This window comes from Pseudopipra pipra, chromosome 6, assembly GCF_036250125.1.
Source record: "Pseudopipra pipra isolate bDixPip1 chromosome 6, bDixPip1.hap1, whole genome shotgun sequence".
In the NCBI taxonomy this organism is placed as follows: domain Eukaryota; kingdom Metazoa; phylum Chordata; class Aves; order Passeriformes; family Pipridae; genus Pseudopipra; species Pseudopipra pipra.
Genome location: NC_087554.1, coordinates 48,455,944 through 48,473,524, shown reverse-complemented (window position 1 = coordinate 48,473,524; position 17,581 = coordinate 48,455,944). Strand labels below are relative to the sequence as shown.

Sequence of the window (17,581 nt, the reverse complement as noted above, 5' to 3'; positions counted from 1 at the left end):
TTTTTTTAGGATAAGGCTATTAAGCATCTTAAATGGATGTAAAAATGGGATTAAGTGGATAGTGCAAAATTACGATTCATGCTGAAACAAGTACATAGTAATTCCAACTAGATATCACTCAGCTTTTTATTGCGTAACCTCATGGAAGTGGTAAAGGTTTTACTGATGTTATTGAATGTGAGTTTATGGTACAGTTTAGATTAATGGATTGAGTTTAGGACTTGATCTCTTTTTACAACTATAACCAGCATTACAAATCTTCAGCATGTCACTGGAGATGCAGCATTTCTCTGGGTTCCACCCTCTGTCTTCCTATTTAGTTCCAAGAGCATGGCATGATTAAATGACTGTTTTGCTTTCTTGAAGGCTGTTTTATTGAAGAGCCTTCTGCTGACACTGTTAAAGAATGTGAGGTGGTAAAACCTTTCTGGAGTAGTCCATCGTGGAAGATCCAAATCGTTGGATTTCTAAGTGAAAAATGTCTTCTCATTCTGAGTTCAGCACCTACTTAGCTAGTATCCAGAGAAGTTTTGTGTCCTGAAGCTCTTTAGCGATGTCCACTGCTTCAGTAAAACTGTGGCCACTCTAGCCCATGTCTCTTTAGAATAGTTCCTGACTCCTGATGTCCCTGGCAGGAAGGACAATGTTTTGGAACTGTGTATGTTGAGTATCATTCTCAGTACCTGTTAAGAAGAGTAATATGTAATATTAACTTGCTCGAAGACAGTTTGCTTCCTGTGACATGACATGTTCCAATTGAATAGACGTTAACTCAAGTCTGGGTTTGCTTTACCTTACTCCTTTCTTGGCACATGAATGCAGCTTCCTTACTGTTGTCTTAAGCTGTGACTGTGATGTAACATTAGCATGACTATTTGTTCTGTTTGCGGTGAAAAATAGCACAGCAAGCTTCAGTTCAACTCCTGTGGTGCATATTGACTCATTGCTTTGTTAAGGATTGTGGTACTGTGTTGCCTAGTACACATTAGTAAAATGGAACGGGTCACAAAAGTAAGGGTTCTCTGATAATAATTTGACTATTTTGTATGTGGTTTTTTATTTTATTTTTAAAATGTATTAGGATAACTTGTTGATTCCCTCAGATTTGCAAAAATTGTCATGTGTACTGTTCACACAAGAAAAAAATCTTGTAAACTCTTTTAGACTTTATGATCTCCCAGTCATTTCAAGTGGTCTCTCCACACTTATTCCAACTTTGATTAATCCCTCAGAAAGATGAATGATAAGAATTGAAAATAATCTCATTTTAGATGAGATTTCATCTGTGTCTTGCATTTAGAGCACAAATATTGCCCTGACCCAACTAAGTGAATTTTGTTTGTGTGTACAGACTTGTAGGATTGTTGGAATAAGTCACAAATTTGCTTTTTAATTTATTTAGTGTTTGGGTCTTTTATACTTGTTCATCCTTTGCAGAGGGATGTCTTTCAAAAGCTTTGTGGTTTTGGTTTGTTTTGAGTTGTTGAGTTACTGCAGTTCTGTGAACAGACATTAACTACACATTTTGGTACTAATTTAGGGAGCATGTGTCTTGATAAAGTATCTTAGAAATGTCAAACCAAATGAGAATTTCTGTGAAATGAGTAAGTTAATATCAGCATCTCCTATCCAAACTGAGTTTTTCTCTTTACTACCCTTTAAACATAGTTTGTCTTGAAGTTTCTAAGGCATTTCTGAGGCATGCCAGCTTCTGCAGCTTCTGCTGCTTGATGCTGCATCCTTAATTGTGCAAGTAAAACTGCTTATGTAGCTGCTCATTAAACTGGATCAGGGAACTAACTTGGTTAGAAATAATCAAACTTAGTTATTTTTTTTTTCTTACTGCTTTTAACCTGGATCATTTGAATGAACTGTTTTGCTGAATGATCACATAATTGCAAATGGATGGCTAATATTATGATAGGAATGAAAGATGAAAAAAATGGCAACTGATTAAGGCTTTCTTGAAGCAACTTAGAAAAGAAAAAAACCCAATAAACAACTACAAACCAACCCTCCATAACTCCTTTATTTAAACAGAGCTCTTCACTTCCCTGCTTAGAGAAGTGTAGGTTAGGAAAAAAGTACTCAAAGTGGTATAGACTTGTATAAACAGAACCTTTCCAAACTGTGCAACAAATGAAACATCTTTGTAATAGCTTAGATTTTTCCGTACTCGTGAATTATGCAGATTCAAGGTCGTTTCTGCTTGATAGTAGTGGAGAGTCTTTAGTAATCCTGTGTTAACATCACCAGCAACTGTTGGAGCTCTGTTTGTGTCATCCCAAGCACCATATAATCCAAGAAAATGAGAGTACTCAGGGTGCTAGGGCTAAGGGATGACCTGATTACTGTATATAACTGTGTGATTGGAGATTACAGGCAAGGTGGAACTAGACTCTTTTCAGAGGTGCCCAGTGATATGATGGAAAATGGTGTATACAAACTAGATGGGCTTCACTTGTTATTCTGTGGTTTTGTACCTTCAGGTACACCGATGGCAGCAAGGAAACTACTTTCCCTTGCTTTTCAAGTCGAATATAATGTGCAACTGGAATGTCCTCTTCATGCTGCTTATTTAATTCATCTGCTAACTTGGTTTTACTGAACGTGCAGTAAGATGACAGAATGATGTTTCAATGTACTACATATCTGAAATGATTTTTTTTTTTTCCCTCAGCAAATTTGACAGGCCATGCAGAGAAAGTTGGCATTGAAAACTTTGAGCTCCTGAAAGTTCTTGGAACAGGGGGTAAGATGCACTATTTTTAAGTTAAATGTTGGAAGCATTACTTTTATGTATGATTTTGTTTTCTAGTTGAGGTTTTGGTAATTGGAACATTCCTTAGGAAGATACCAGTTTTGTATTTTTTTTCTCACAAATATTGCGCAAAATTGGAGAGCACATGTTGCAGCACTTACAGCACTTTTAAAAATGCACTGTTTTAAAAAGAATGGAAGAATATTTGTGAGAATTTATTATAGCTTGTGAAAAACCTGATCTAAGTTAAGGCATGATCTTGATAATTTTAATAAGTTTTCAAACAGTGTTTGGGAAAAAACCAGTAATGTTAGTAAACTATTGAATCAGATGCTCCACTCTAACTAATCTGTTTGAGAGTTGATGTTGGCTCCACAAGTCTCTCTCTGCCCTAGTCAAACCCCAGTATTTTTTAAGATAAAAATGTTCATTGGTGTACTGTAGGTTTCAGCACATTGTAGGATGTTGTAGGATTACTGACTGTAACCAGGAAAAAAACCTCTCCCCTTTGCTAAAGGGACATACACAAAGGCCTGTGTACAGATCAGAAGTAATGGCTTTTATTCTTTTTAGATTATGTTTTTTTCTTTAGTCAGTATTTACATCAGAGGCATTGTTGAGCAGATTGGGATGATCATGTAGGTGGACTATCATCAAGGTCTGTAAAAGTTTTACGTTAGTTATATTAAATTTTTGGGCGTTATCAGCCATTAATGAGTAGCAGTGAGGCCATAATTGCACAAATTGCTACATCACTGAAAAGAACGTAGGGTTTTGATTTTCAGTTTTGGCTGTCATATAGATTCTGTCATAAATTTATTAAGCTGTTAAATCACCCAAGAGTATATTTTTCTGTTTCTGAAGTAAGGGTTTTTTTAAATTTAGATTTAATATTCTTAAAAATGCAACTCTTGCTGTTAAGTTTCAGTAGTTAGAGGTAGAGGCAAGGAAGCTTTAATATTTGTAGATAAATGTTGAACATTCATAAGTAGAAGCAACTATGTTTTTCTGAGTGGAGTTGACAAAAATGAAGTTATAAATCATTATGCATTTATGTGAAAATGTCTTTCTCTTCTGCTGATGGAAACATTGGCTGAATTTGTATTCATACGTGTGTGTGTGTGTATATGAAAACTTGTCCCATACCACAATATTGTCCTTTTTTGTTACCTCTACCATTAGTCTGAGATCACCCTAATATTACAACTATTGCATTTGGGATACAAAGTAAGTTTTGGTGGTTTTTAAGTGTCAGTCTTCAACTTCAGAGTGGTAGCCTGACCTACTGTCTTTAGGCAAAACCTCTGTAATCCTTTTGCTGCTGTTGAACTGTTGTCTGTCGTTCATTGCTACTTTCCGTGCCCTCTCTTCTTCATGAACAGATTGGTCAAATTTCTCTTAGCCTGGGATGCTCTTAACCACAGCAGGTAATCTATAGGCTCACAGTGCAAAGCTATCCTATTCTCTCAGGTTAACAGTATAATTTTTGGGTGATCCCTTTCAGAAAAGTCTTGGCTACATAATGGAATTGACACTGTGTGTATGTGTGAAGTAAAAAAAGAAAAAGCTGACAAAGCATGCCTGTCTGACTTCATCCTGCTCTAGTAGTCTTGTTGCTCCAGAAACATCTTCTGTCTTAGTTCTTGAAATAGTTTGAAGTCTACTAAAAGACTCCTGCAACTTTAGGACTCCTTGGGTATTCTGGAATAGCATTTGTAGGAAGAGTAGTTTTTATGGTATTTGATGGTTTTTTGGTTGTTTTGGTTTTTGGTTGTTTTTTTTCCCCACACTTTTTTACAATGCAATTTTAACCATAGCCTGAGGTTCTTGCTTCAGAAATCTAGACCATCAGGGCAGTCAAGAAGCTTTTTTCAGTCTCAAACCTATCACAACTGAGACTTGTGCGCTACATGTGTCAGAGGTTGCTGCGTGCTAATTATTGGACAGCATTAAATGCCAGTGACCTGATCAGAATGGACCTAGTTCTTTTTGCTTTTGGGGGAGTGACCATCTACCAGTTGTCAGTGTTTGCAGGAACATGGCATAGCTGAAAGCAGGACCCTTAACTGGTTGGCCCAAGTCACAGTCAGTTGCACCTGCCTCATCCCTGATGGGGATTCATTCTTGAAAGCCTCCAGTAGCAGAGATTCTGCAACCTTCCTAAGATGTTCTTGCTGAGGATGTTTAATTTTCTAACTTGAGAAACATTCTGGGTATTGCTATAAGCAAAGAGACAAGAGTTATCTTTACTCTGGCAGTGAAAACTTTATCCTGGTCTGAGGTTTTGGGTGTTACTGATAGTACTGTAGTATAGCTAATACTAAATAAAACTGTGATGCTGTTTTAAAATGCTTCACTGTGGAGTTTTGCAGCATGCAGTGTTTTCAAACTGATAATCAACCTACAGTAACGCAAGGCAGAACACATTGAAACCTCACAGTTACATTAAGTGATGACTGTACATGCTACTTAAACTAATTGCAATATTTTTAAGTGTAGTCTGCTATGAAGCAACTGGAATAACCAAAGAAGATGTGCAAATCATGTTAAATTCGATGATACTTTGTTTCAGTATATGTAATTGTGGTAGTTTCTTATAGACTTGGTGGTGGTTCTCTTCAGGTAACAGCAGTGAAAGTTTATTTAAAACTTCATTTTTAAGCTTTATGTTTTAAAAATAAAAATATTTAAGATTATTAGAAATAGTTTCCATTTGTGCTGATGTTTCTCCTGTGGAAGCAATTTTTTGTTATAACGTTTTTTACATGCCATATCTTAGCATAATTTCATACTTACTTTTTCTTTAATTTGAATTGATTTCTTACATTTCTTTTTATCTGATTTCTTCTTATACACTCTCAATTGAAGGCATGTTGTTATATTTTGATTTTTGGTATTAAAATAGTATCACAGTATACACTTTCATCTTTTGACCTGAGTTTTGCAGAAAAGACAAAAAAGCAAAAGTCTGAGTTATATCCTTTTAATTGCATTAAAGGGATATTAATAAATAAACTTGAAGAAATCAGTAACACTTTCCATCAATAAAACAAAATACATGACAGTATGCCACTCTTAATAAAGCTGTTAATAATGTACTTGTTGCTCTGGGAGCTTGTTATTACTTGCTTGACTTCTCTGACTTGCCTGTGTTCTACTCAGTATATACTTTTTGCAATTGCAGTCTGTTTTTGTTTTCATTTAAGTACTCTTCTCCTTCTGTTACTGTATAGCCTTGCAAATATGGAATTTTCAGATTTCCTGTCCACTGAATTCATGTTTCCATCTTGTCCCTTCTATCTAGTTAAAGCTTGTCTCCGTGGGATGTAGAAAACCAGTGTCTATTCTGTAGAAGAAGGTTGCTTTTCATCAATTTAATTGCTTCCCAAAGCAGGAAGGGAACAACAGGAGAAGGTGGCTGTGTTGATTTATGCACACCCACTTGGCGTATTTGCTTCATTCTTTGTAAATATGTTTTTAAAATAACAAAACACTGTCAGAGTACATTCTGGGCCACGCATTTTTCTGTGGATAGATTATTCCTTTTTTTCTACTCAACTTTAATAAATGGCACTTTCATTCACTCTTTCAACTGTGCTTAAGAGACAATACAAGTGATTCCTGAGCATGTTCACTAATAATCCGGTCTACCTCTTGAACTACAGTCCACTCATGGAGACAAAAAATAATGAGAAACAAGAATCTAACTAGCACATATAAAAGAGAATGTTTTATTCATGATTTTTTTGATTCAAGTGTTTACATGGGTAGAATATTATCCTTACATGTGGAAGTTGCTTAGAATCTGAAGGATTTATTGCTATGAAGGGAACAAAATTAGTGGGATGAATGTCAGATTTAAGTAGCCATCTCAAAAATCTTGTTATACAAGAACACAGAATGAAGTTTCATCTAAGAGGTTAGAAAGTATTCTGATAAAGTTAAGACTATGAAATGGAAGTTAGTTCTTTCAAATCATATTGAAGAAAATATATTCTCTCATAAAAGAAGGAGAAATAAAGAAGTGTGGATACTGTGCTTAGGAGTGTAAGCCAAAATCAGTGAGTGATTAAAAATAATTCCAAACTCCAATTAAATATTTTGCTTCACTTGCTTCTGAGGACAGCTAGAATGTATCCTGAACGGTGGGTGGGATGGCTAATTGGAGACAGGCCTTGGAAATAGGAAATTATTTTTCTGTATGAAGAACAGACTGAAAAGAGGGAACTGTGTTCAGTCAAAGGACCTGGACAGATTTGTCTTATTCACCCATCAGAGAACTCTGAAAGAATCTGGACATTAAATTGGAGATAGTAGTAAAGATTCCTGCTGGAAATAATGGCAGAAGTGGTTCAGTATAACTGGAGAGAATAGCAATCACAATCCTACATTTAAGAAGGGAAGAAGAAAGTAAAAATATGATCCAGGCAGCTCTTGGTTAATTGTTCTGGCTTCATCAAACTTCAGCAGTATGCAGTTACCTTTAAAACAATTTTTGAAGAAAATTATTTACCTTAATTTTTGTAATAGTTAAAAATTAATGTCATACTTATCCAGTGGTAGATTGTCTTGCATATGTGAACTGCTTTCTAAAAACTTACTTGCTTTAAAAAAGAAAAAAAAGTTAGGCATGTATTGCCTACTAGACCTATTTACTGTAATAAATAAAATACTGTTTCAAAAAAGGCAAAAAAGCAAAACAGGAACAAAAGCAAAGTGCTGATATAAAGTATATTTTAAGATGCAACTTACACTCTCCTGTCACTTTTTACCTTTCTTATTAATCATCATTGGCTTTGTTTTTGACAGTTTCGTCATAGACAATAAAATTTGGAAATACTTGTTCAGAATGCCATTATTTGATATTTGTTAAGGTTTTTGCTTGGCTTTCTCCCCCATTTTTATGTGCTAGAGCTATATGGCTTTCTAACTTTGCCACCTCCCAAATTTTAATTCATATAGACAGATACCTGCACAGTGAGAGTTCTTCCTCCAAATTCCTTAGGAAGATTAAATCTAAAGTAGAGAGAAAAGAGGTCATTAGGTATATATCATGCAGGAATACAATGAAATTTATTTTGTACCTCTGAACCTTTTCCTTTATTGTCTCATGATTACTTTTACACTGACAGTAAAAAAGTAATTTAAGAATGAGGTGTAGTGTATGGTAACACTTGAAAAGATTGATTTAAAAAACTATCTGTATACAAATGTAAGTTTTGATGGATTTAGAAGTCCACAGAAACCATCCTATGTGCTATAAACAATAAGAATTGCATGCCTTTTTCTCTGCAAGAATTAGCTGGTGTGCTGCAGTGGCTTAATGTGCTTTCATTTATATAGAAAGAACAAAGAACCAGAGAATATTTTATATTTTTAATTCATTGTCCTTCAGCAAGTGTGTATTTTAGAATATTCTAATGACCTGCTGAATTGTTACTTAGGATGGTGATATGCTTATAATGATGATATGATATATTACTATGTATATGTATACTTATATAAATACTTATATCTAAGTAAACTTTTATCTATACTTATGAATATATATACTTATGATATATTACTATGAATTTGTATTCATTAAAAAGGCAGTAGTGAAAAGAAAGTTTTAGAACCCAACTATATTTTTCTGTCTCAGAAATTGAGTCGAAATTGGGTATAAATTGCTGTTATGAAATCTCTTAATCATCTCAAAGGCTGATATCCATATAAATCTGCAACTAATAATTACTCTTTTCTTTAAATTTTTATTTTATTTCTCTTAATAAACTGCAAGGTCAGTGTAACATAGTTTGTGTTTGTCTGTGTATTATATAGTCTTTTCTACCATTTAATATATTTTTAATGAATTTGGGGCATGAATATTTGGTGACTGTGCAATTCATTATGGGGGATATATTGCTGGCTAAATATTTCTGCCTTGGCAGTAGATGAGATGTGCATGAGATTTTATGAGAATGAACATTAAAATGTCTCTCTTTGAGAAATTAAAAAAGCTTTTCAGAAATACAGTTACCAGGTAAGGGTATTGCAATTAGCTTATGTGCTCTCTCCTTGCTGCCACTCAAATGAATTGCTTTTGCAGTGTTGTCTTTTAAGTAGATTTCTTGTGGTGATATCAGAGATTCTGGTGTCGAATATATCATGAGTCATTTGATTAAAATAGTGCTACTTAAGATTTATTCTCATCAAAAATGCTGAGAATCCTCATCACTCTGTCAGTTCTTTTCAGATTTCTGAAGAAACAATTTGTACCATGGTAAAGCTCTATGTTGCAAATTCTTTTATGATAACAATAATATTGTTTCTAGAGATTTCCTTTCAGCTCTTACACTAACGAGATAATTTTCTCCTATGCTATGTGTAAAGCTGTAGTATGTGCTGCATTCTGTCTCTTAAGACGTGATTTTGCATGGTTTTATAAAGTGTGATTAAAGATACTTGTAGCCAAGTGTTAAAATCATGAGGCTTTTTTAAAATTTCAGTTTAGCTTAATGTAATGTTCTCCAACATTTCTGATAAAACCGCTGTTTCCTAGGAATCCAAGAAAACTTGTATTTAATGCTCTAGATTGGGCTTTTCAGAGAGGCAACAAGGAAGTTCAGTTTCAAGCTTCAGCTGAAAACTGGTGAAAACTAGGGCTGCTTCTTAAGCAGTTGAGAAATGCAAGATAAGGCCATTGTCTGCACTATTTTTGTTGCATTAGTAAATGCAGAAGAGTTATCTACATTTTTTGAGAAGTAACTCCTTATAAAGATGTCAATATTACTTTTGGAAGCAGTTTCTTTAAAACAGTCATTTCAGTGGTAGGGATCTGTTTTTCAGGTGCTAAAAATAAGTTAATATCCAATATTGGAAAATAACATTGTGCATATGCATAACAGTATTACTATGGTTACAATATTATGGTCTGTGCAACCTTGATTCAGATCACCTGTGCCTGTCCATCATGACAGGATTTGTGGCCCGTGCCTATTTTACTAAAACAATCTTTTTACATCTGTTTATCCATTTCTTGATGACCAGTTGGTGACCAGTGAATCCAACTTAGAGATCTCATGCCTACAAAGTTGGAGAATGCAATACAATACTGACAATCTTGAAATTGTCCTGTGTATCTCGCCTTTGTCTCCCAAAATAGAAAGATGTTTACACTCACCTATTCTGAGTCTGTTTGCCATTCTTGAGAGATATGTTGTGAAAACTTATTTTATGAAAGCTCTTATTGCAGATAATGAGTTCTGTAAAGAAGCCAAGCATGATTCCTTGGGGTGTGATGAGTCAGGTAAAGAACTTCTTAAAAAGAATTGTTCAGTATATGAGCAGTATCACTTCTGTATACTGAATGAAGTAGAACTTGGTTGTAGAAAAAAACCCACAAGTCACACCTTGAGTATTGTGTTCAGTTCTGGGCCCCTCAGTTCAGGAAGGATATTGAGGTGCTGGAGCGGGTCCAGAGAAGAGCAACAAGGCTGGTGAAGGGACTGGAGCATAAGTCCTATGGGGAGAGGCTGAGGGAGCTGGGGTTGTTTAGCCTGGAGAAGAGGAGGCTCAGAGGTGACCTCATCACCGTCTATAACTACCTGAAGGGAAGTTCTAGCCAGGTGGGGGTTGGTCTCTTCTCTCAGGCACTCAGCAATAGGACAAGGGGGCACCGGCTTAAGCTCCGCCAGGGGAAATTTAAGTTGGATATCAGGAGAAAATTCTTTACAGAGAGAGTGATCAGGCATTGGAATGGGCTGCCCAGAGAGGTGGTGGATTCACCATCCCTGGAGATTTTTAAACGCAGATTGGACGTGGCACTGAGTACCATGATCTAGTAAATGGACTGGATTTGGACCAAGGGTTGGACTCGATGATCTCGGAGGTCTTTTCCAACCCAATCGATTCTATGATTCTATGATTCTAAGTCATTGGATAGTTTAAAAGAACTCTACCTGTCTGGAAAAAAATCCAGAAAATAATCCGGAGTTACATGTGTTTGCTTACTGGAAGCATAGTATATGCTACAGCATTTTTAAAGACCAACTAAAATTTCAATATCTCACATCAGGACAGTATACTCTGGTCTAGTGTATTTTCAGGTTAGAGATACTTAAGCATTCCTTTTGAGAAAGTAATGTGAAGGTAGTTATAAGAGTTGGACAAAGCACCCAGCTGGTTCAGTTTTCCGTCTCGTAGTGGCTTAAAAGAGGCATGAAATGATGATTTCCTTAGTGAACTTGTAGCAGCCTGCAGTTTGGGGTCTGCCTGAGCCAGAGATTCTCTTTGGTGTTTAGCAACACTTGCCATGCTTTCCTTTCCCTCAGGGACTTATATAGTCTTTTTGAATTTTTGACATCTGTGGTATTATGTAGCAGTAGTCTGACAGCTTAACTACATATTTATTTTATGTACTTAATGTTGATACCTAATGATTTAATTTGTTGCCTTAATTATTTTATTCCTAGAAATAATGAAAATTTGGTCTTTACTTACCTTCATATAATTTTCTTTTTCTCTAAACTCTATATAATCTTCTTAAGTACTCTACTTTTTCAGGCTAAATAAAGAGTGGAAATATGTTTACTTCCATTTATAATTAGAGGAATTCTCTTACCCTTTCCTTTATTTTTCTAAGTTTTATACTTATTTTTTTCTAATGGGAGGAGGGGAGCTGGGGACAGAAGAGACCAAAATAGTGTGTATCGTTCAAGATATAAGCACACAAAGATTTTGTACCACAGCATAAAGGATTTCTGGGTTTGTGTTGAAGGTTTGGGGGATGGCACACTTGTGTCATTTCTTCAGTACTTTCCTTGAAGTTCTAAGATTCTGTTTGTTTTTTTTGATTACTACTGGTGTTTTCTCATAGGGTTGTCTGTGGTAACTCCAGTTATTTTTTTTCTTCTCAGTTTCAACACTGTATGTTATTATGATATGTGAATTCACATCTACCTGTTTGAAATTTTATCTACCATTTTATTTTTTCAGCTACTATTTTGATACTGTGGTAGAGTTTTCAGCAGTAAGCTTCAATTTCTGTTGCAGTGGATAATTTACTAAACCAAGAAAATCGTCTTCATCACTGTTTATCTATGACTGAATCAGGCAGGATGAATTTTTGTGGTGACCTGCTTTCTCTGAAAAAACTGAATATTTATTTTTAATCTTTCAGCTTTTTGTCTGCTAACATAGCTGTTAATTTATAAGAGAACCCCCCGTCTTTGCACCCATGACCGTTTAGTGTTTTTAAGACCTTTTTGCAAGAGAACTTAAGTACCTTGATCTAAGTAGGTCAACCACATCATTGTTCCTTCCTCCTGATCCCTTTGAGCAATTATAATTATTTACGTCTACAAAAGTAACACTCATTCTTTCACATAGTGAAGGATACAAACATCCTGTTTGTGTATCTACTACAGAAACACAGAATGGTTGGGATTGGAAGGAAGCACTGGAGGCCACCTAGTCCAATCCCTGCTAAAGCAGATTAACCTAGGACATGTTGCACAGGATTGTATGCAAGTGGGTTTTGAATATCTCCAGAGATGGAGGCTCCACAACCTCTCTGGGCAGCCTCTTCCAGTGTGTTGTCACCCTCAAAGTAAAGAAGATTTTCCTCATATTCATGTGGAATTTCATATTTTTAGTTTGTGCATGTTGCCCTTTATCCTTTTCCTGGGCACAATCAAAAAAAGTCTGGCCCCATCCTCTTGAGACCCATCCTTAATATATTTATTTGTATGCACTGATAAGATCCCCTCTGTCTTCTCTGGGCTAGAACTCTGTGCCACTGATCACAGCCCTCTGACCTTTGCCATTCAGCCAGATCTCAATCCACCTCACTGTTTACTCACCTAACCCACACTTGCTGAGCTTACATATGAGAATTTTATGGGAGCTGGTGCCAAAAGCCATGCTGAAATCAAGGTAGAGAACATGCACTGCTGCCCTTCCATCTTCCCAGCTGGTCCAGGATGAGTTGTTCCATCACCCTTCCATGGATGGAGGTGAGGCTGAATTGCCTATGTTTTTCTGAGTCTTCTTTCTTGCCCTTTTTGAAGATTGGAGTGATACTGGCTTTTCTTCAGTCCTCAGGAATCTTTCCTGTTCTTTGTGGCCTTTCAAAGCTTAGTGAGAGTGGCCTAGCAGTAACATCTGCTAACTGCCTCAGCACTGGATGCATAGCTTCAGGGCTCATGAATTTGTGGGTGTCATGTTTGCCTAAATGATTTCTAACCCTATCCTTGACCAAGAAAAAGCCCCCAGGGTCTGGGATTTCTGAGGGATAGCTTTAGCAGTAAGAAGCAAGTTCAGTAACTCTGTACCCTTTGTCACCAGGGCACCTACTTCATTCAGCAGTGGGCCCACATTTTCCCAAGTCTTCCTTTTGCTACTGATGTCCTTGAAGAAACCCTTCTGGTTGTCCTTGATATCCCTTGACAGATTTAATTCCAAGTGGACCTTAGCTTCCCTTGACACATCTCTACCATACTCTGACAATACTCCTATATTCCTCCTAAGTGTCCTTTCCCTTTTTCCTTATGCTGTAAACTTCCTTCTTCTGTTCAGTTTTGCCAGAAGTGCCTTGCCCGTCCATGCAGATCTTCAGCCCCTATTACTTCATTTCTTATTCATAGGGATGCCCTGATCATAAGCTTGGAGGAAGTAATACTCAAATATTAACCAGCTCTCTTGGACCTGCTCTACCACCTAGAGACCTAACCTATGAGAGTACTCTAAGTAGACCCTTGAAGCGGCCAGAGTTAGTTTTCCTGAAGTCCAGGGCTGTAATCCTACTTATTGCCCTACTTCCTTCATGCAGGATTCTGAACTCCACCATCTCATCTTGGTCACTGCAACCAAGGCTGCCCCCAGTCTTCACATCCCCACCCTGTCCTTCTGTGTTTGTTAGTACAAGGTCCAGCAGCACATCTCTTCTTGTGGGCTTCCCCACCCCATGTGAAAGTTATCATGAGCGCTCTGCAAGAACCTTCTGGGCTCCTGTGTGCCAAGCTGTGCTTTCTTTCCAGCGGCTGCCAGGGTGGTTCTGAGAACCATGGCTCTGTGATCATGTGATCTACTTCCAGCTGTCTGTAGAAGGCCTCATTTACTTCCTCTTCCTGATCAGGTGGCCTGCAGTAGACACCCATAAGAGTGTCACCCATGTTAGCTTATCCCTTAATTCTTACCCATAAGCTCTTGGCTCCTCCTTAATCCACCCCTAGACAGAGCTCGATACATTCCAGTTGCTGTCTCATGTAAAGAGCGACTCCACAACCTTGCCTTGCTGGCCTCTCTCCTAAAAAGTGTATAACCATCCGTGACAGTATTCCAGTCATGCAAGCTGTCACACCATATCGCTGTAATTGCAGTGAGATCATGGCTTTGTGACTGCACACTAATTCTAACCTTGACTATTTCTACAGGTTTTTCCAGTAGAGGTATCATATTGACTCATGTGGAGTTCCCAGGAGTCCTTTTTAATAATAAAAAAAAAAAAAGTAAAGGATGTCCATGTTTGCCACTTATTTCAGTGTGGAGTGTATTTAAAACTCTGGGAAGACTACTTTTACTGTGTATATTCAGAAAACTTTATTTTTGAGAATTCCTCTAGCTTATTCTCATTTAAGTCCAGTATGGGAGCCTCAGAAAGTTCCTATGTACTAAATACTGATGGGAAGAATTAATTGGTTTTTCTATGGATTTTTGGAACTTCAGTGCTATAAAACCAATAATGAAAGTATGTAAGTTGTGCAAATATGGGCAGGCTATTTTGAGGACAAAAAAATAGCATCTCTCTTACTCCACACTCTTGCTTAAATCTAGATATAGGAATTTTAGGTTATTACAAAGGAAGTAATCCTCAGCTCTTAAAATTGTTTCTAAATACTGAAACTGATTGTTTTCCTAGTCTTGCAGTGTTCAGTTGCGAAGCTCACTTGGTTGAATTTTGCTCAGAAAAGTTCAATCTGAAACAGAAAAAGTGTTCTAGAAGATTTTAACCTGAATGATTACTGCTTGCCATAACAATGAGTAATTGAAAATAATAATAGTGTCAGCCAGATCTGTAGTACAATAGGTAACTTGTGTTTTTTGTGTCTTTGGTTTGTTTTTTGTTTTTCTCCCCACTTTTTAAGCCTATGGAAAAGTGTTCCTAGTGAGGAAAGTAAGTGGCCATGATGCTGGAAAACTGTATGCCATGAAAGTACTGAAGAAAGCAACAATAGTTCAAAAAGCCAAAACAACGGAGCACACAAGGACAGAACGACAAGTCTTGGAGCACATTAGGCAATCACCATTTTTAGTCACGTTACATTATGCCTTCCAGACAGATACAAAGCTTCATCTCATTTTAGGTGAGTAGTCTTCTGGATTTAAGTCTTATGTTAATGAAAAAAAAAAAAAAGCCCTTTTATCTCAATGTTTTGTAGTTTTTTTTTCACGTGGCCTTAAGTACAGTGTGTTTGGAGGTTGCATGAGAGAGCATAGGAAGGAAAATACTGTTCATCTTCAACAGTGTCTGTATTTGTGGGTTTCCTGTTTGAACTTCAGTGTGCTACTCTGACTGGTGGGGTTAGTGGTATCTGTGACTAATATGCGGCAAAAAATGTATATGTATATTCATCAGTGACCTGGAAGCATTTGATGCCAAAACTTTTGTTATGAAATAAATTGATCTTTTGAGTATTGAGGTACCTTGCATGTATCAATTTTTGGGTATTAAGAGATAATCTAAAATCACACATTTCTGTGCTGCAAATAGAGCTTGTTCATCCAAAATTAAAAATATTTCTACCTTTCAAATCAGCAGCAAATTTAGTGTTTATAATTTAATGCTAATAACTTAGGAAAATTTGAGATTAAATGCGACAGAATGTGAATATTTATTATAAATATTTTAGTACCATTCTTTAAGTCAAGATACTTTTGTATAGAATACAGATCCTATTTGAAATATTAAAAAAAGGAGGAAACAAAAAAAAAATAAAAACCACCCCAACCTCAAACCTGAGATGGATGTATTTACCTAAAAATAAATACATAGTAATGGAGAAATTTAGGTGACAAGGATAATTAGAAGGCCATAAAAGCCTCTTATATGAAGGAAAATTAAAAGCTTGATATTATATTCTTGTAAGAGTCAGAGAGGAGCAAGCTCAGTAGTTCTGAACATTACATAGCAGATAGTGCAAACTGGGCATGTGTCCACCATAATACAATGTTACGGTGATGTTTGAAGCAAGAGATTTATAGCTAATGTATAATTACAGCCTTCTGGTTTGTTTTTTTCCCTAAGTTCTATATGCATTCTCAGAATATCCACTGGGACCAGAAAGGTCCTTTATTCCTTCTTTTTTAGGAGAAAATGGGAATAATTAGAGTTTAAAACTTTCATTTAATCACTTTTTCTAACAGTGTAAATTTTTTCTACCTAACATGACGTAAAGCTACTCTGTAATTCAACTGGGCTTCGTACTCTCCTGAGGGAAATAAATTGTTTGTTACAAGTTTTTCATGTCTCATTATGGAAGTCTTTGTAAATCACTTCAGTTTAGTTTTGAAACGTATGTGTTTCAGAGGCTTCTGAATTTTGGGGGAAACCAGTGTCTGTCTTTCTTTTGTACCTGGCTGAACTTGGTATGTGAGAACATGCCATTTTAGCTTCAAGAGTTTTTAGAATTGGAGCCTCAGTGCAGCTTTAGTACAGTTCTCCATGCTGTCAGATTACATAGCTGTATGAATAGACTGAATCAAGTACAGACGTGCAGCTGCACTTCTGCCAGATTTCCAGAATGCAGGGTTTGGAGTTGATTCCAGTTTTTACATTGGCTTTAAGCTATATTGAAAGAACTAAGTGTTGTGTCCATGTGAATACCACCAATCCTATACAAAGCTTGTCATGCAAGGTTAACCTACTAATACTTAAAGAAAAGCTAAATAATCTGTATTGTCAAATGGAGTTTATATTGAACTAACTGGTAATTTTTTTTCCACTATGTCAGCCATGCATTTGATCTAGCACCAAGAACATGAAGGCTGATTGTTTCATTGGGCTGTGGTTAATGTTACAACCTGCATAGAATTAAGCTTGTTGTGCCATTCCTGTGGCAGCATTGGTTTGGATCTGTCACAGTCCTTAGGACAGTGCCTGGGAATTCAATGCCTACCTTATACTAAGTTAGCGGTTCCAGCTAGAAATATTTAAAAAATTTGTTTCTGTTATCTTTTTCTATGTGCTGAAGTTTTTTAGAAGAAAAAAACCCCTATATTGTAAAATATAGGTTATTTGTATTTCATTAAATCTTTCTCATATGCTTACTGATATAGATAAATACTTTTCCTTACATTGTTTAATTCAACTAATACTCCTTCTCAAATAGACAACTGGAGAACTAAAAAGTGGAGAGGGATCAGAATGTCTGTGATTTATATATACATGCTTTCTCCTTCAAACTATTAACTTGCAATAGGATTGGATCCTTTTAGGGTCCGAAGGATTTAGGTCTTATAAGATGGATAAGATAAATCCCAATGCATTTAGGTCTTATACCAATAAATCTAGAGAAACAATTTTGAAGAAAATATTGTGTAAGATGATGTGAAGTGTGTTCCCTGCTCTGTACATGTAGACCTCAAATACAATAATGGGGGCTGTGAGGTTGCAAATTAATGGCTGTAATGTACACTGCTAGCATAAACAGCTCTTCATCTAAAATGTGTTTGTGTTGCAGTGGAGCTCTGTTGTAATAGTTACTTTTTTCCCCCCTCTCCCTTACTGTGGGAAAACCTTGTGTCATAGCCTGCAAAGAATGAAAGTAGTTTCTGTGAGGG

The 17,581-nt window shown here is 36.3% G+C and overlaps 1 protein-coding gene across 2 annotated transcripts in view; it reads left to right on the top strand.

Moving 5' to 3' along the window:
• RPS6KA5 (ribosomal protein S6 kinase A5) overlaps positions 1–17,581 on the top strand; it is a 69,999-nt gene that overhangs the window by 8,461 nt on the left and 43,957 nt on the right. Inside the window, exons 1-3 of one of the 2 annotated variants that reach the window (XM_064658965.1) lie at positions 72–90; positions 2,681–2,752; positions 14,887–15,105. In XM_064658965.1, the coding sequence (XP_064515035.1) occupies positions 14,949–15,105 (157 nt within the window). In that variant the 5' untranslated portion in view covers positions 72–90; positions 2,681–2,752; positions 14,887–14,948. Of the gene's footprint in view, positions 1–71; positions 91–2,680; positions 2,753–14,886; positions 15,106–17,581 lie in introns of those variants that run through there. The other variant, XM_064658964.1, reaches the window with a different exon arrangement.